This window comes from Rhinichthys klamathensis, unplaced genomic scaffold, assembly GCF_029890125.1.
Source record: "Rhinichthys klamathensis goyatoka isolate OS25496 unplaced genomic scaffold, OSU_Roscu_1.1 h1tg000835l_1, whole genome shotgun sequence".
NCBI lineage: Eukaryota > Metazoa > Chordata > Actinopteri > Cypriniformes > Leuciscidae > Rhinichthys > Rhinichthys klamathensis.
The window spans coordinates 110,702-130,727 of record NW_026607214.1 but is presented as its reverse complement, the minus strand read 5'-3'; the positions used below and the strand labels follow the sequence as shown (position 1 = coordinate 130,727).

Below are 20,026 nucleotides of genomic sequence, written 5' to 3'. Positions count from 1 at the left end.
CAAAACATGTATTGAACCGTGGAGTTAACGTGATTATAATTAATCATGAGTGGTTTCATATTTATTAGCTAATGCCGACACAGGGTCACTCTGGTTTGGAGTGGTTACAAATCAGTCCTTGAGGGAGTTTGACGCTTCAACCATTTAGTTGTTCAGATTTTTAACCCCTATGCTGCTGTCAAACTCAAAATTAGGCCACTTGTTTGGAGTTGTCCACATTGTTAAACCAATAAATTACTGTCTAATGAAAATATTGCTGTAGAAAGGCACATTTCAAGCACAATAAGTACGTGTTGATAACATGGTGCAGTGATAGTATCAGATTTACAATAAATAAAGTGTTGCTGAACATCTTGTCTCGTTATTTAATGGTAGATTTCGTTGTGACAACTTACCTCAATGTAGTGTGACAACAAGCAGCAATAGTGGTCAATGTGAAGGCTATTCAATGAGCTCACTCTTTTATACTGCAATAAAGGTTTTAGTTCGATACCTTTTTTTCATTTGTTTTTTTAAGTCAACATTTTACGTTGTTTTTTTTTTACAGAAACTGGCGTCATTGACATTGTACGTTACATACATAAAGTGCCTTGCAGTTCAGTTAGCCTATAAGGTACTACAGACAGTACAGTAATGGTAATCATTCGGTAGGCTACCCTGGGTATATATTAAGATAGAAGATCAGATCAGGGTCAAATTTAATCACATTAAATAATAATAATTCGTTACATTTTTATAAGGCTTTACATAATTAATTACTGTACCATGGTACCACCACAGTACTTTTCTACGAGTCATCAGATTACCTGAGCACAAAAACACGTCGCAAAACGTATTTCAGGGTGGATTTCCTGTCTTTAAATCGATGTGGGTTCCATCAAAAGGGCTAATTTGGACTGATTAGAGCCGAAAATTAACAAACAGGGCACACAGATACACACGCACGGCACGTACACAAACTAAGCGCGCGCTACCGAGAGAATCAGTACCCTGGGAAGTATGATTCATTTTATAGAATCGGTTCGTTGAGATGACTCGTTTCAATGAACCGCCATTCTCAGATTGTTTTGATCACGCTACCTTTGATTTTTCTTGTCATTAAGCGAGGAGTTTTACATATTGTGTTACGTTGCGTGCCTAAAACATGAACAACAAAAAAAGGAAAATCCTTCTTAAATTGGTGATTCGGAAATTCATCTTAAAGGGACAGTTCACCCAAAAATGAAATTCCTGTCATCATTTATTTACTCACCCACAAGTTGCTCCAAACCTGTATGAAAGAATCAGTTGCCAAACAGTTGATTGGACCCTATCTTTGAGATAACATATTTTGTGTTCAACAGAAGAAAGAAATTCATACAGGTTTGGAAAAACTTGAGGGTGAGTAGCAGCCTAAATGATGACAGAATTAAAATTTTTGGGTAACTGTCCCTTTAAACTTGTGCAAACAGGTGTTTCACCTGCTTGTCACCATGGTCCAAAACATGGTTTAGGATTTAGATCATGCGGATTGTTGTAAGGGTTCAGAAGCATTGTTCCTAATATTCTTATTAAAGCAATTTTGTTTTACCCACAGCACAGTAATCGGCTCGGCTGAATCACTAAAAAAGAGTCGGCTCAAAAGAACCAAATTCGCTCGCGAATCGGACTCCACTACCACGGAGCGATCGAACCCCTCCCAGTTACTCCCGTGGTTCTTGCCACTAACATCAGACAACAATCTCCAAATATGTGCGAGCTCACATGAAATAACAAGCGAGAGCGTCACATCATATATGTTGAATGATTCCCCGAGGATGTGAGAGTCACGGATGCAGCGATCGATGAGTGTTTCTGTCGCAGGTAAGAGACAAACGCATCTCGCCTGTTGCTCAGCCACACATAAACACATGATTGAGAGAGACTGACACGCATTCATCTGTGTCACATATGCATTTTGCATGCTGAGAATAGGAAACATGCTTGTGTTAGGTATAAAACAAGCGAATTGTGTATGCGTCAGCTGGTGTTTGTTTGCGAGTGAATTATTGCAGGCGCTTCATAAAATATGCGCCTTTTGAATTGCAATTGACAGGATCAATGATTGCAGTTTTCATTTGCAGTGCAACTGACATTTCTGATTTATTTAAGACAGCCAGGCATGAGCAACTTATTTGCAGTTATTGATTCATCTCTCATAATGGGACTAATAATCATGTTTAATGAATGCAATCATGCTTGACATTCATGAGGGTGTGGAGAGTGAGAGCCTCGGCTGTAATGTGTGTGAGATCACTCTTCACTGCTTTACAAGTCGAGAAAAGTTATTTTCAGCGCTTAGCTTTCTGGTTTCGACCTGCCTTCGAGTGCTTCTGATGCTGTCTCTGCTTGTGAAATTGCTAGAAGAAGGTGATGTTCCCTTTGATCACACCGGAAGGGTCAGATTTCAGGATTAATTCAGGGATAATGCATTGGATCAAAGCTCTTCTGCTCATATCTGATTGGATTATTATCACATTTGACACGAGACGCCTTTAAAGCCAGATTCTGATCTGCTATTTGTTCTGACTGAGCAATAATTATCTCATATGATGCTTTGAAACAACATATTTTACCCTTTGTGCTGCAAGATCTCCTTATTTTAATGCATCTGTCAAATCCAGTGAGGAGTAAAATGTAAAATGCATGTTTGCATGCATAAAATACATCAAAAGAAATATCCATACAATTTTGTCCATCAGACGTTGCTTGTTTATAAGTCAATTAGTTCAGTATAAAATATCAGCCACAATATACCCACACGTTATTTTTGCACATATTCCAAGCTTTATTGAATAAATGAATGATGGTGCATAAAAGCCATTAGGATTTCTTTCCCCAGCTCCATAATCTTCACATTATGAACTTTAATGTGTTGTGATGATGGTAAAAGCTTCACAATCTGTTTGGCTTTCTTCGAGCTGTGAGCCAAGCTCTGCCTGATAATAATCTGGATCAATGTGTTTTAATATTAAAACCGGATGTCAGTCTAATTATGACTCTTCCATTCATGATGAGCATGTACTCATTCTTGTAATGCCAACAGAAATATCATTTCTTCTTATTAACCATGTAGTAAAATATCTAAACATCCTTAGAAGAAAATAGATGCACCCTATAAAAGCAAATTGCATGAAATATTAAGACTTGTTTTAAAAGAATAAATCAAGTATTAAATGTTTAAAGTCAGCATGAAATTAAAAATAAAACGATCTATTTTCTAAATGCATGTTATTGAATGTTTCATCAATGCTTGTTTCATTGTTTTTTATTTGACCTCATACTTTTTTAGTTGAAATGTCATAACTGGATCATATTGTGAAATGACTTAAGGACTTCTCCAATCATTAAGTCTGCTTAAACTCACCCCTTTACTATTGGTCATTTGAACTGGAAAATATATATGCTACAGTAAAACCTAATAATTGGTGTGTTTTAACTTACCTAACAGCGAAAAAACTATTTTTGAAATTCTATTTAATAATATAATACATATATTTACTAGTTATCTGAATGAAAATGTATGTAATTTTATTTTTAATATTATATTTTAATAGATTTTTAATATAATTATATTTAGGTGTAAAAAGTGTGAATCACCTTATGAATTTCCTTTTACTATAACTGTATATGTATTAGCTATATTATTTGAAATGTTATACATATTTTTGGTAATTTAACATTATATGTAATTTTACTGTAATATACACTCCCATAAAAAGTGCTGTTTGGATTTTAAAAGGCAATGCTTAAGAGTCTGGATGATTATTGCAGTGATTATTAGCATGTTATATGTTTGTCAACAGTTCTTCTAACACTAACTGATGGAGTGTGTAGCTCTTCATCTCTTACACATGTAGGAAACACATCATGCTCATATTCCAGGATGACAGTGAAGATTCATCCGGCTCAGATTGTGAAGGAACGGTTGTGAGGAACATGAAGAATCATTTCCACACATGAGTCCAGATCTTAAACTCACTGAGAGTGTTTGAGATGTTCTGGAGGAGACTTTACAGAGAGCTGGACTCTTGCTTTCACAATACAAGATATTCACCAAAAATATAATAAGAAATAACATCACAACATTTATTTCCATCAAGAGTTGCATTTATTTTTTGTCAAGATCTTGTACGGACAATCCACGAGTCATTATATGCTATTTTAAAATAATCATATTTAAATAGATTTTATTTAAATAAAACTATATTTTAGTATTAAAAAGTGTGTGAATCAACTACATTTACCATAACTGTAAAATATATTGTTACCTACAATTTGATATTCCACAACTAGCATTTAAGATACAGCTTCTAGTTTTTTGACATATTCATAAACAAAAATAAATAAGTAAATAAGGTCTGGCTTGGTTTAAGGTCTTGTGACTTTCTTATATGGTGTTCACATGCCATAAACCTCAATATATCAGATTTGAGAGAGTGATGTCAAAAAAAAAAAAAAATCCTCCATAAGTAACTGCAGTTTCCCGATACGATACTCTTTATATTTGAAAGCCGATAAATATAAATCCAAATTTGTATATAATTTTTTAAGAGCCTGATTTAACAAACAAGAGTCTCACCATTAAAAGCCATGTCCCAAACACACAATTATATATAATATCTCATTATAATTTTATGTCGCCGATATGACAGACTTGTGCTTCTCATGTTGCACTGAAGCGTATTTTCCTTTTTTGAAGTGATTCCAATCATATTTCAAACAATTCAAAACCATCATGTTGAACAACAGTGTGAATCTGAAGAGTCTCAGCTGAAGGAAATAATCATTATTTATCAGCTTTAATATATCGGACAAATTTTCTTATTGGGCCGATAACATTAAAAATGAACATATATCGTCCGATACCGATATGGTGGCCGATATATCGTGCGTTAATGTTTAAACAACAAATGGAGATAAAGAGCCAGATGTTTTATAAGTAAGGGATGATGATGAACAATTAGCATTTAATTATGGAAGAGTAAACCCAGAACGTGTGACATTATATTATATTATATTATATTATATTATACTAGTATATTATATTCACATTTATTTGTATAGCGCTTTTCACAATACATATCGTTTCAAAGCAGCTTTATAGAAAATGCATGTGTTACATTACAATTTAGAGTGATCTGTTATCAGAGGTGATATATTATATTGTATTATATTATATTATATTAGCTGAGCTTACTACTTAATACACAAGCACAGCTTTATTGAAACATGCAGTTTCCTGGATGAGCAGTCATTTAAACAGTGTTGCCATGGGCAACAGTCATTTTTCAGGAAAATTTGACTTCTGAATGTCACGATTGACCAATCATAATCATTCCAGAGAGCCATGCAATAATATCATGTATTTTTATTTAAGATTCATCTAGAATTCATCTCACCTGAATTTCAACGTAAGTGGTTTGTTGTTGACCGTATATGAATGACACGTTGTTGGTTTTTTTCTCGTTTTCTGTAATGGCCTGTCAGAGTTGTAATAGTTTGCACCCAAACGCCTGAGATCTTCCATTATATATCCCATGTGGCAGACGCACACACACATTACATCAGCTGGACGGGCCTAGAATTCATTGAGTCACACACACACACATACTGAGCATGGCATGTCAGGACTCCTGCGATACTATTACATCACTATTGATTTATTTACATATAAAAGGTCCAGATGTGCATGCCTCTGTAAGTGAGCATGTTTTAGCTCAGCTAATTCAGTCCGCTGTTAAATGTAGCGCACTCAGAAATGTGCAGGTGACACTTAAACCGCTGTTATCTCACACTTCACACTTCACTTCTGTTGTTTACATCAATCCAGGCTTGGCGTCACGTACTGTATGTACAGTATGTGGCATGTGCTCTGTGTTAATGTGTGTTAATTATAGTTCTCCCTGCCCTCCGGTTTACAGTATGCTAGGTGACCTTAACTGTGTGTTTGTTCATGCAGTGTTGCTGAAGCTGCTTTAAACTGTAGTTCGTTGTAGTGGTGCTTGGATGTTAATGTGAACCCTTTAGATTTTTCTATATTTCTGCATAAATGTAACCCAAAACATCATCAGATGTTCACCAAAGTCCTAAAAGTAGACAAAGGCTACGTTCAGACTGCAGGTAAATGTGGCGCAAATCAGATTTTGTGACTTTTTCTCATGACAGTGTGAACAAACCACATGTAATCTGATATTTTCTATTCTGATTTGTTGCCTCTTCCATATGTGGTACTAAATCTGATACAGGTCTGATGTTTTGCAATGCAATCGCAGTCATGATTCATGCTAGCCTGGTTAAAACCAGACCATTCTCAGTTGTAACTGAGTTATGGTCTGGCAAAGCGTCATAGACAAATCATTTCCAGAGGGGCGTCACCAACGGACGTCGCGGATAGACCTAAACCCAATCAGAGCGATGAAGGAGATGACGTATGCAGAGCGGCGGAGAAACATCTCCGAGTGTTGTTCTTTGCTTGGTTTTTAACTAAAAGGAAACGTTCAAATGGCTTAAAACAGACGCGATAGCTGATTGGAACGAGTGATGTTCGACGGCGGCATCCATCTTTGTAATGTAGGCTACAAAATCTGCTTCAAAATCCCAGTGCTGTCGTCATCGTGTAAAGCCCGCCCCAACGCTTCTGATTGGTGCCTTGATTTCGGCGGATTGGAAATGGGCTTGAATGAGCTCTTTGCCAGACTAACTTTCAGAGCAAATCTAAATTTGCCGGAAGTTATCTGGGTTTTCCCAGGCTAGATTCATGCGACTATTACGTCTAAACTAGACTTCGACCGATAGTTGATTTTTTTCGATAACGATAAGGTTAGCCCACGCCGATAACCGATTGATCAACCAATAGTTTTTTTAAATGGATACTGAATGAAAATTAATAAAAAAAATTAAATAGTGCTGAACAATGAAAATATACTAATACAAAAAATATGAATATATTAATTATACCTTAATCAGTCATGTTAGTTCATAGTGCATTAACTAATGTTAAGAGATAGTCAAGTCATCTTCATTTATATAGCGCTTTTAACAATGTAGATCGTTTCAAAGCTGCTTTACAGTGATAATAGGAAATTAACATAACAGAGATTGTTTTGGCTTTATGACAACTCTAGAATAAAGTTATTTTCCAGCTAAAGTTACTTTTAATTGATTCTCTTCCGTCGCAACGATCATTAGTTATTAACTTAGGGGCCGCTAACACGACACCGCTATAGATACAACAGCCAAAGAGAACCCAATCATACAAATGAGGACAAAATATATAGAGATCCAGTCATTGTCTTGCTGCATGAGCTCCACTTTCTCTTGAGCTTCAGTTCACCGATATTTTCCTTTAGAAAACACTGGAATAATTCAGAATTCATTGTTCAGTCAAAACAGGCCCAGACCATAATATCAGCACCAGCATGTTTCACAGAGGGGAAACACTTCTCATTTAAACCAAAAAAGTCCTATTTTTGTTAACAATTTCTACCAATAGCCCTCTGGCTTGTCCACATGATCTTTAGCAAACTGCAGACGGGCAGCAATGTTCTTTTCGGAGAGAAGTTGCTTTCTGCTTGCAGCTCTGCCGTGCACAGCGAGGACGTTCAGTGTTCTTCGTTCAAAGTTTTTTTATTGAATGACAACTTTGCAAAAACAATTACTGTACGATATACACATTTTTCCTTTTTTTTAACAGAACATACCCCACCCATATCCCACCCTCCCATCCAATTACAAGCAAACCTGCATTAAAGGGATAGTTCACTTTTGAAATTAATTTTTGGTATGTTTTAGCTTACCTCAAGGGCATCCAAGATGTAGGTGTCTTTGTTTCCGCAGTAGTTTCAATTTTGATATTTTTAGGTCAAACCGTTCTTGTCTGTCAGTCATATAATGCAGGTCTATGGTCACCGCCTCAAAGAGCATGCACAGAGAAGTCCAAATTAAACATGATTTAATGACTCGTAAATGTAAGTACACATTGATGGCCTAAGACACGAAACGAGCGGTTTGTGTGAGAAAACGAACAGTATTTATATCGTTTTTACCTCTTGTAAACACAGCCACGTCCAAGTGATCTGAGGGCGCCGGCGCTTCGGTCTTTTCCGGCAAGCGCCGGAAGTGATCTCTCGCGCGTGTACGTCACTCATTGTTTACACAGAACAGAGATTGTAGGTAAGACGGCTAATTAAAATGGTACTAATTTGCGCTTATCCGGGATGTTTAAACCGTCGTAAAAGAAAACAATTAAAAAAAATAAAACAATTGTATGAGTGACGTACACGCGCGAGAGATCACTTCCGGCGCTTGCCGGAAAAGACCGAAGCGCCCGCGCCCTCAGATCACTTGGACGTGGCTGTGTTTACAAGAGGTAAAAACGATATAAATACTGTTCGTTTTCTCACACAAACCACTCGTTTCGTGTCTTAGGCCATCAATGTGTCCTTACATTTACGAGTCATTAAATCATGTTTAATTTGGACTTCTCTGTGCATGCTCTTTGAGGCGGTGACCATAGACCTGCATTATATGACTGACAGACAAGAACGGTTTGACCTAAAAATATCAAAATTGAAACTACTGCGGAAACAAAGACACCTACATCTTGGATGCCCTTGAGGTAAGCTAAAACATACCAAAAATGAATTTCAAAGAGAACTATCCCTTTAAGAATTCTTACAAGAGATGATTTAAATCACAGTATAAATTGTAGTAAGGTGAAAAGGGTAAAAATGGAAGAAAATAAATACACACCTTAAAAAAAATAGTAATAATAATTTCAATAAAAAGACCACAAAAAAAACATTCGGTGTTCTTCTATGAACATTAACATCAGTCATTGTGAGAGAGGCCTTTAGTTGCTCAGGAGTTATATGACCTTGTGGACTATTACACATCTTGCTTTTCGAGTGATCTTGGTTGATCGACCACTCCTGCAGTTGTCTTAAATTTCCTCTATTTGTGCACAATCTGTCTGACTGTGGATCTGTGGAGTCAAAACTCTTTAGAATAGTTATAGTTATAGTTTTATAAACTTTTCTAGTCTGACGAGCAACAACAAGGTCCTCAAAAACCTCCTTTGTCCGTGCCATGATACACGTGTTGTAAAGTTGATCCCTGTTCTTTAAATAAAACGGCAGACGCTGACACGGGATTGTCATCACATTGACTGAAAACATCTAAGAATAGCCTAATTTTGCCTTTAAATTAACTCCTATTTTGTCTAGTTATATGTTTTAGGTCATATTTATGCAGAAATCCACAAACCTCCAGGGAAATTAGTTATAATACCTCAAGTTTTAAGTGATTAATCACGATTTCCGTATGCAAACATTCACTCATTTATGCACAAAATATTCTGCCCACTGTATAATAATAAAATTGCCCACTGTCCACAATAATAAGGCCCACTGCATTCATTCTGCCTGCTTATGCATTTGTCTAATCATACATTAAATAACATCAATTTGAATTAAACAGTTACTGTAAACACTAGGGATCAAACAATACAGGCTTTTTCAATGCCTGATATTTAAAGAGCAAGGTGGCAAATATAATGTTGATACAGTGTGGAGAGAAAGCGAAGTGCGTGTGTGTGCGTGTGTGTGTGTGTATGTGTAAAATGTTGATTTTTGAAGGATCATATGACACTGAAGACTGGAGTAATTGCTGCTGAAAATGCAACTTCAGAAATGCAATCACAGAAATAAATTAAACATTAAAATATATTCAAATAGAAAACCATTTTAAATTGTAATAATATTTCACAATACTACTGTTTTTACTGTATTTTTCATATATAAAATACTTTGTATTTTTCAAATAAATGCATCCTTTGTGAGCAGAAGAGACTGAATTTTACATTCTGGCACAGTCAAATAAACAAAATACCACTTCTGTTAATTAATAATCTAAGAACGTTCAGATATCTTAGTCCAACTGTGCAATATGTTACCTTTATCCATTCGCATATTTATTTATATATTTGTGTTTATAGACTGTTTTTTTTCATAAGGTTGGTTATTGTGTGAATACAGTTGGTTTATTATTATTATTGCAACTAATCTTACTCTATCCTATTCTATTTTCCATTCCCTATATTTTTGTGTTTTATTTTTGAGCTGCTGTAACACAGGAATTTCCCCAGTGTGGGATTAATAAAGTTTATCCTTATCCTTATATCTACTGATTATTCAGCAAATATTGCAGTCTTTCTTTAGTTAGCCTCATATCACTCAGTGTTGCACCGATGTGAGTTTTTCTGACAGGCCTCTCAGACAGAGAGGTTCTGTATGTACTAGAGGAGTAATGGAGAAAGGTGTCATCCCGACCCTTAAATGATCTGGTCTCCTTCACTGTGTGTTCTCCCTCCGCAGGCTCAAACAGACGATGAGAGTTGACGAGACCCACGGATCTTGGTGACGACGCGGTCCCGCTATGGGGCTCCCGTGAACGGCCCTGGCGTCGAGTATGTTGACTGCCTGTCAGCATGACGCCGTTGGACCTGTGGCTTTCGCGCTCCATCCCCATGTGTCTGCTCCTGCAAAGCCTGGTGCTCATGGTCCTGTGCTTTCCGTCTGCCAGCACCTGTCCCAAGGGTTGCACCTGCCAGCGGTCCGAAAGCCCTCCACACGGCCTCAACGTCACCTGTAGTCTCTCACGCTTGAAGGAGATCCCGCCCGACGTCCCACCCGAAACCCAGCTACTGCAACTAGACCGAAACCACATATCTCTGGTGCCCGATCGCATATTTCACGGTTTGAGGATGCTTCGGAGGCTCAATCTATCTCACAATGCCGTGGAAACCCTCGGCGAGGGGGCGTTCGTTGGTTTAGAGGGATCCCTTGAAGTGCTGGACTTGTCTCATAACCGCATCACTAGCGTGCACAAGGAGGCGTTCGCGCGGTTGAAGGCGCGCGTGGTGGTGGACAACAACCCTTGGCATTGCGACTGCGCCTTACAGCAAGCGTTGGGCGGTATGGCACACAACCACGAGGCCGCCACGCACGTGTTGTGCCGTAGTTCGGAGCTGAGAGACCAGGAGGGCCAGCCGTTCCTGGCCGTGGACGCGGACTTGTGCAACCTAGCCAAGCGGACCACCGACTACGCCATGTTGGTGACCATGTTTGGCTGGTTTGCAATGGTTATCTCTTACGTTGTGTACTATGTACGGCAGAACCAAGAAGACGCGAGACGACACCTCGAGTACTTAAAATCGCTTCCCAGCAAGCCCAAGAAGCCGGACGAACCGGAGGACATCAGCACGGTCGTGTGATGGCGATACCAGAGACTAAAGGCCCGCTCACACCAAGGACGATAAAGCTTTAATAATCTTTTCTGATTCTATAGTCAAATCCACTCCACGGCTGTAACGATAACAACACAGAAGAAAGATATCGTTTAGGGATATACGATATATCGGCCACCATATCGGTATCGGGCGATAAATGCTAATTTTTAATGCTATCGTTGTCGACCCCCCAAAAAAATTTGGTCCGATATCTTAAAGCTGATAATTAATGGATTATGTCCTTCAGCTGAGACACTTCAGGGGCCTCATTTATAAAACTGTGCGTAGGATCCTTACTAAAAGTGTACGTGCGCCCGAAAGCCAAAAATGGCGTACGCAAAAAAATATTCAGATATATAAAACTGTGCATACGCCAGAACCTGCGCAGAATTCACTTTATAAATCCCGATAAATCTCAGTCAGCGGAAGATTGTGTGCACACGCGTCTCCTCCCTGAAATAACCATATATGGAGCTTACAACGCCTAGTTTTACTATGCATATCCTCATCTGCATATCATTTGCATATGATTATTCATCCACGTGATAACATGTTTAACGTTACAAGACATTAGGAAAATATGAAATAGCCTAATACGGATGTGCCGTCACATTAGCCTACATTAATAAAAATAATTTAGTAGCCTATCCTTGCCTTGTTTTTGAATAAATAAATCAAATAGTGTAAAATACATTTCAGAGAAAGTTTTCACAATCTTTTCCACTGACCAAATAGTATTTTTTATTGATTTATATTTTTAATGGAAACAGATAGACTGTTGCGCATTATTTGCACGAAACTATTTTCTCAGACAATCTGCTATAAGCAATTATCTCTTTAGTTAAAACATTAAAACACAGCATGCCAGAGGAAAAGTGTTCGAAAGCATTGCATCCACAACAAATATTTATATTTATGGAATATAAAAAATTTGTAACTTCTCAGTAATGATTTCATGTTTAAGTGTTTAACTCCATCAATGACAATGGCATATTTAATCTAAATGTTTATATCAGAAGTAAAACAGTTTAAATCATTCTTTTATTTATTTAAACTGTTATTGTGAACATGCACTGTTTTTATGATTAGGACTCTGTCGTTAGATAGGCGTTAGTTTCACTAAACGGCACAACGCGCGGACATTTAAGAAGGGATGAATATTTGCCTCAAGTGATATGCTTGGTGAGTGAAATTATATTTGTATAATCTTTCTGTATAGCCTATGTATAATTTTCTTTAGATTTTCTGTCTAAAAGTGACCAAAAAGACATTTAACTCCAGCTCACCATCGGTGTCGCCAAACTGCTCCGTCTCCAAAACGTTCGTACGCACGGGTCAGAGTTTGCGTGCAGGTGCGCACATTTTCCCGTCAAGTTTGTTTTTATAAATCACAACTTATGCGTCGGAAGTGGCGTACGCCTCTTTCAGGGCCTGTTTTGTGCGTACGCAACGGTTATAAATGAGGCCCCAGATGCGCACTTTTCGCCATGATGATTTTATATTGCTTGAAATAGGATTGGAAACACTTCAAAAAAAGGAAAATACGGTTCAGTGCAACACAAGTCCGTCATATAGGATACATAGAACATGAGAACATTATAATTGTGTGCTTGGGACATGGATTTTAATGGTGAGACTTTTTTTTTTTTTTTATCAGGCTCTCAAAAATTATATATAAATATATATTTAGATTTATCGGCCAATATATCGGTTATCGGCTTTCAAATATAACAAATTATCGGTTATCGGTATTGGCCAGAATTTTTATATCAGTCCCTAATTGGAATAGTTGGAAACACTTTCAGAGCATTTTTTTCCAGCTGATGATAGATCAAAACATTGACAGCCAATCAGAATCCAGAGCTTGAGCATTTAAAGTGGCAGACGACAAAATTGCAGTGTGTGCTTAAAATAAACAGAATGTTATTAAGCGTTGGCGTGCACGCTAATATAGTTATCGTTCTTCGTGTGAACGGCCTTTAAACCAGGATGTTGACTATTGTGACGCGAATCGTAAATGTCGTCTAGCGTACTACACCTGTCTTCTCTTTTTCCAATGTGCTTTCCTGTTTCTGAGTATGTATTTAGAACAATTTGTAATAACTTCCAAATCTGTTTCCTTATGAGAGATAGAGAGAGAGAGTCTTTTAAAAGCGACGTCAAGGTGGCATTAAAACAATCGTAAAGTTGTCCTTTAAATGTGGTCCAGTCCCACCGTTTAGAGCGAGAACTTGTCTTCAGGCACATTGACACGAGTCATTTTCTATTTGAACTAGTCCGTTGGAACAGATCGTAAATCATTGAGAGGCGATAATGATCAGTACAGGTATTTTGAGAACTCAAATCTCAGGTGCAAATGTTATTAGACTCCAATGATTTGTAAAAACCCTACGATGTTTTGATGCTACCCAGTTTTATAAGACAATCGCGAGGCATTTTAAAAACCTTTAAAAAAACGGTGTGGCATGCCCTTTATTAGTGAACCTCGGGCTCGATGCGGGACATTTCTTCCAAAGTTCTGAAACTATTATTGTGCATTTTTAGCTTTTCGTTTTGTTTGTTGCGTTAAAACTCGTCCACATTACATCGTGAGTCGTAGAGCACAGCAGTGCTGGTGTGGTGCTTGTCACGTGATTCTCGGAAAAGTAGTCGAGGAACGTGGTCGATTCCTCCATTCGAGTCTTTTGTCGGTAACGTTACTTGTGAGACTCTTTGTCGATGTCGTAACTCACCGTGCGCAAAAAGAGCCCCATGTTAGTCCTCGTGTCACATGAGATGGCCAGTGTGTGTTCGTAAACGTCAGGTTCCATCCCTGAAACCAAACTCTGACTCAACTTCTGGCGTCCTGGAAGTATACAGGGACGTCGGCTTCCCCCGGCGCTGTCGCGGTACAGCCGCCAGCACTCATTATTGTGTGTGTACAGTTATTCTGGCTGGTCGTGAGCAGAAAATTACAGCTGTCACTCTATTACTGGCCTCATTCTTACGGATGACTGCTGAGTCCAGCAAAGCAACGCCCCGGGGAGAGCTAGAGGACAGAAAGACGGCAGGAGAAGAGAGGAGATGGAAAACAGGAGGAAATCAGGGCCCTTAGGAAAACGGATTATGGTGGTGCCGTAGTATAGTAAGTTTCAGATGCCTTTCATATATCATTGCATTCACCTGATCCAAGGACACTGTGGTATTTCCATGATGTCCAAAAGTTGTTAATACCATAGTGAAATGGTATTATGATGGATGCAACCATTTTGGGGAACCAAATGTAAACTGTAATGTATTGATCATTGGGGAATTGCCAATCAGAATATATTAGTACCATCTCCACAAATTGGAAATACTACGGTAGTTTTGTGAGTGAAATGAGTGTTGTTTCTTTATTGTAACTTCTTTGTTGTGTATCCTGTGAAGTTCTTTTTTAACGAAACTTTTTAAACGGTAATTCAATTCCAAGGTTGTTGCCGTTATAATAATGACGTTTGATCGTGGCTTCAACATCGGTTCATCGGAAGCATTAGGAGAACCTTAGAAGAACATTAGGAGAACGCTTACCCGACTTCACTGTAGATAAAGAGCTTGGTCGTTTGCGTAGGAAGGAACCTGAAATCCCTTTAAAGAATTGTGTTTTGAATGTACTTATCTAGTCTTTTGCCTTGTCTAACTGCGGTTGTTCTACACGCTGTATTGTGCTGGGAAAGAAAGCTGATTCTCAATGCAGACTCCACAGTGAAGCACGCTGTAGCCAAGGACACGGGGGGAGATTTTCTAAGTGCCTGAAATACTCGTCTATATAAGTCTCTCATTCTTCCAGCCAACGATAACTTTGCTTTGAAACGTGAATCGAGTCTTGCTCGGGATATGTCTTTACTGCACAAAGATATGGGGAAAATAAATTAAGTTAGCAAGTCTTGAGTGGCACTGATGATACGTGATGTTTTCTTAAGGCCCTTTCACATGATTCATGTGCGTCGTGCAATGCTTCGGCCTCAAGGACGATTTTACAAGGCTGTTAAGTGGCAAAAAATCTTAGATCAAGAAGTCCTAGCAATTGCTTACATATATTGGACAAAGAAATCAGAGACTTATCTAACTTTCACTCTGAATGTCATTTCATCATTTTTTCTAGATGTTCCAGATATACACATTATTCTCTCTCTACTGATTTAATATTTCTTATTTTTCAACTGGCTGTTCTTTTCAAAAGGTCAGCGACAAGTTAAGTTTGTGGCGCCACAAGTAACACTGTGTCCTGAACAGGTTTAACCATCTTTCCCATGTAAATGTGAGATTTGGTCTTCATCAAACACAAGTTTCAGGACATTTTCTTGTTCGGCTGATTCTGCATTGTCACTCAAAATGAAGCCACACGTTAAACATCATATACAATCTGATTGCCTGTGATTATCACATTGCAAAGCATTTTTGCATTCATTGAGGCCATAAAAATGACTTACTGTTGGAAACTTATTGGACCTGATGTGTTGCTGTATCATGCGTTGGGGAATTGAACGTGAATCATGTGAAGGGGCTTTTATTGGAAGAAAATTAGAGGCATGTGTTTCTTCCTATGTTATGTTTATTTTTATTTTCTTTAGGTAATTTATTCATCTTTGTGTACCATGTTTTGGCTTGGTATACATGAGACTGACTTATGCTCAAAAAGTGACATACCTTGACGACGTACAACTGGAGGAGGACCAATGGTGCATCACATTGTAAATGCATGATGTAGAGAAAATGAAATAAAAGATTCATTCACACTGTTCCTGGTATACTTTTTTTTTCGCCTCTGTTACAAAATCTAGTGAGCTGCCTACTTAGGCGGTATTTAAGGTTTAAGGTGTATATTTACAATATATAATATAAATGACTTTAGGGGGACGTTCCGTAATGGTAATCTTATGGTCACATAACAACGTTACAAAGAGGACATAATCAAAACGCTCTCATATGGGTCTAAGTTGGTCATACAATGACGTTCTTTATGTGACTTTAGGGAACGTTCCATATTGGTTATTTTATGGTTATTTACATAGCAACATTACAAAGAGGACATAATAAGGACGTTCCCATATGGTTCTCTGTTGACCATATGAGAACGTTTTGTGACTAACTAATGACATTCGCATATACATCACGTTTTGTGCGCGGTGACGTGGGAGGAACCGAGGTTCAACTTCCGTCAACTTCTGTCACGTTTATCTGGTTTGTCTGCGGGCTGGACCCTTCTCGGACGGACACCTGCCGGCGGTCTTTTTCCTGTTTTCTTCACCGACAGCGAGCCAGAAAAAGCCAATGTAATTATCATGTAAAGTTATTTTAATGAACCATTCTCGCGTAGATGGTCAGGCTATATTGGCTTTTTTTTAGATAAACAAGCTAACGTAAGCGCTAGGCCTATTCCAATTTGCTTATTTTAACTCTTGTTTACATAGCCTGCAGGGTCTCCTCACGAAATCTAAGCGGCATAAAGTTCAATGCGAGGGTCTTTAGAATATGTTTGTATTATTTTTGTCTCTTTTCTTTTATTGTCATTTTTATTTGGTAAAAGCTACACCACTTTTCCATGGGAAAAAAGTTGTGGTGATCCCGCTATTTGGCTCGTTGATGTAAAACAGTCTTTTACAATTGTTATTATAAAATCAAGAATGCAGACGTTTTAAGCTCAGCAACAATGGCAGCAAAATATACACAGTTTATTAAAAAAAAATAACTCCTGTCACACACACAGAGCCTGCAGATCAGGTTGAAGCGGAGAAGCATCAGCTTCTTATTCTTTAAATATAACAGAATAGGACAAAAAAATAATATTCTAAGTTGGTCCCTAAAAGTTCTGCAGGACGTTCTCAGAATGTTTTGGAAACATTGGATTTGTGAATTAAATATTGTCCTCTAAACCAGTGGTTCCCAAACCTGTCCTCATGGCACCCCAACACTGCACGTTTTCTTTATCTCCCTAATCAAACACACCTGATTCAACTCATCAGCTCATTAACCCATGTGATAATGAGCTGATGAGTTGAATCAGGTGTGTTTGATTAGGGAGATAAAGAAAACGTGCAGTGTTGGGGTGCCGTGAGGACAGATTTGGGAACCACTGCTCTAAACGTTCCCAGAACGTCCTGAATGTTCCCTGAAGGTCCTCCAAATAACGTCACCAAACCCTTTAAAGAACTCCACATCATGACTGTCTGGGAACGTTGTGGGAACATTACCAGACAACGTCCTTGAGACCAGCGGGGACGTTCTCAGAACGTTCTGAGAACGTAAAATTTCTAGCTGGGTAGGTGGTATTTAAGGTTTAAGGTGCTGTTCCAAAAGATTAAAACATATGTAAGAGATTAACAGTACCACAGATCAATAGGTTTTTGGAAAAGCCTGTTTGTCTGTGAATGGTGCATGTGTTATTTACATGGAAATATTAACGATTGTACATGTCATTAATTTAACCAACATACAAGCCAACAATATCAACAAAAACATGTTCAATATTTATGTCTCTTTCAAGCATGCATGGTGTCAAATTTGCATCTAGTGGCAATTCTCTGGCACTGATGCAAAGTATAGAGAGTCATGAATAAAAAAACAAGGGCCGACTTCTGACAAGAGGCCAAATCTGAGAGGATTGAAATGTAAACAGAAGGTTTGAAGCGAGACGAAACGCGGTTTGTCATGGGTTCAGTGAAATCTCTGACACTGACATCTGTTGTCCTTTCTCATCTGAAGTGCGGACGCCTATTATCATTGCGCCGTGTCTAAAACAGGGCCACAAATTGGGTCTATTTTTAAGGCGGTTTAAGCTGTGACATGTTGAGCTTTATGATGAGCTTCTAAAATGATTCTCATTTCTGAACACATTCGGATCCATCGGAGGATGTTGAGTTTAAGAAATAATTATATGTATTTGAAGTGGATTTAATCATTTGGTCTGCAATATACAGCAGAATCGAGCTACAAAAAAAAAAGTATTTTGAAAATATAGTAAACTAAAACCATAACAAAAACTTTTGCTACTTGAAATAAAATAAACATTAACAAATATATAAAACTGGTTTAAAAGTCTGAAACTAGGATTAGATTAGAAAACCATCAAGTTGTATACACACACTTTAAACAACGCTTGGTTGTTTTAACCCAAATTTGGGTCAAATATGGACAAACCCAAATGTTGGGTTAAAAATGTAATCTAAAATTTTAACCCAACTTCAACTTTCACTTTCAACTGTAATTTCTTTTAATTACATTTGTAACCCAACATTTGGGTTTGTCCATATTTGACCCAAATTTGGGTTGAAACAACCCAGAATTTTTTAGAGTGCATGACACTTGATTTTTGAAATGTTTTCATTTTAAAATGTTTTCTTTTGGTTTTATTGCAATAGAAAACCCAGGATTTATTATTATATCACTGCTACGTATTCACAGTTTTCCATAGATCTATTTCATTTCTTCATCAATTGATGCATATTTATCACCTTGGATGTTATTGCATTTTCAGACTTAAAAATATTTGAGGATAATGAGAATAATGATGAAAAGGGTGTTCGGTGCTGCAGCTTCTGTGCTTAAATGAAATGCTAAATCAAATTCAAGACAAGTTTAAAAAAATGAATAACTCCCAAGGGCGAATGTTTAAGAAACAAAAGCACTCAAAAACTTCAACTTTCAATTCAAAAAAGCAATTTTGTGAAAGCATTGACAGGTCGACACGTCCTCGCGGGAACAGGCGAATCCTCAAGCATTCAGAAAATCAACCAGCTCCCGTTTTATACTGGATTAAAAATGTATAGTTAAACGTATATATACACACTGATTTCTATGGAAGCGAACAAAATAGCGTTAAGCACCTTTTGAAAGTAACTTGGTGCTTCAAATAAGGATTGTATCATTACATTGTTACAAGTGATTGTTAAAGATGTATTTGTCATTGAATCGTTCATTCAAGAGATTTTGTTCAGAAACGCTGATTCATGACACGAGTGAGTCATTGAATCATTCATTCAAACCGATATTTTTAAATAATTCATTCAGATTAATTTAACATTTTAAATAGACTGCAGCAATTGACATTTTGTCAGAACCTCTAAATTACATGTTATTTTGTTTAGTTGTCGGTTCAGAATCTTGATCTCTGTTTGAAACAAAAAACTAATATCATGATTCTCAATTTATCCAGAATCGAGCAGCTCTCAATCTATCAAAATTATGAAAAGGGTTTTTCTTTAGGTCAAATCCTAAACCTAAAAAAAGTTCAGGCTGCATGCACAGAAAAAAAGGTTCAATGGGATCCTATAGATGGTTCCTCACTCAATTTTAAAGCACCTTTTTTAGGAAAAATGTCTAAAATGTTTGCAAAATACTTTCATGTTTAATGAGTTATTTCAATTTATTTCCAGTTTCGAGCTCATACAAATGAATTAAAATAGAAAATTAAATAAATCAAAATTATTTAAAAATAAATTCACGACTTTATCCCATGAGCCTCACAGAACCCCATAGAACCTTTTCTTTAAAGCTTTATGTGAATTCTGCAGCAAACAAACACACGATTGGCTCTTTTAGCTTTACCTGCCATGTTCATATATTTATAACATGTCTGCTATAATATCTCTGATATTATTATATCTGCTTACTGAACTGTTACAGCTGCTAGATTTATTGAAAGATTTTATTTTTTTAAGGCAGGACAATTACATTTTGTATTTTCTTTACGATGTGCTT

General features: G+C 37.4%; 1 protein-coding gene across 1 annotated transcript; it reads left to right on the top strand.

The window, feature by feature from the left end:
• Positions 1–1,639: 1,639 nt before the first annotated feature.
• Positions 1,640–11,354, top strand: lrrc3b (leucine rich repeat containing 3B). Its single transcript, XM_056243740.1, has 2 exons — positions 1,640–1,842; positions 10,395–11,354. Exon 2 carries the CDS (start codon positions 10,508–10,510, stop codon positions 11,291–11,293), a length of 786 nt encoding a protein of 261 aa, XP_056099715.1. The 5' UTR covers positions 1,640–1,842; positions 10,395–10,507; the 3' UTR covers positions 11,294–11,354.
• The last annotated feature ends 8,672 nt before the right edge of the window (positions 11,355–20,026 follow it).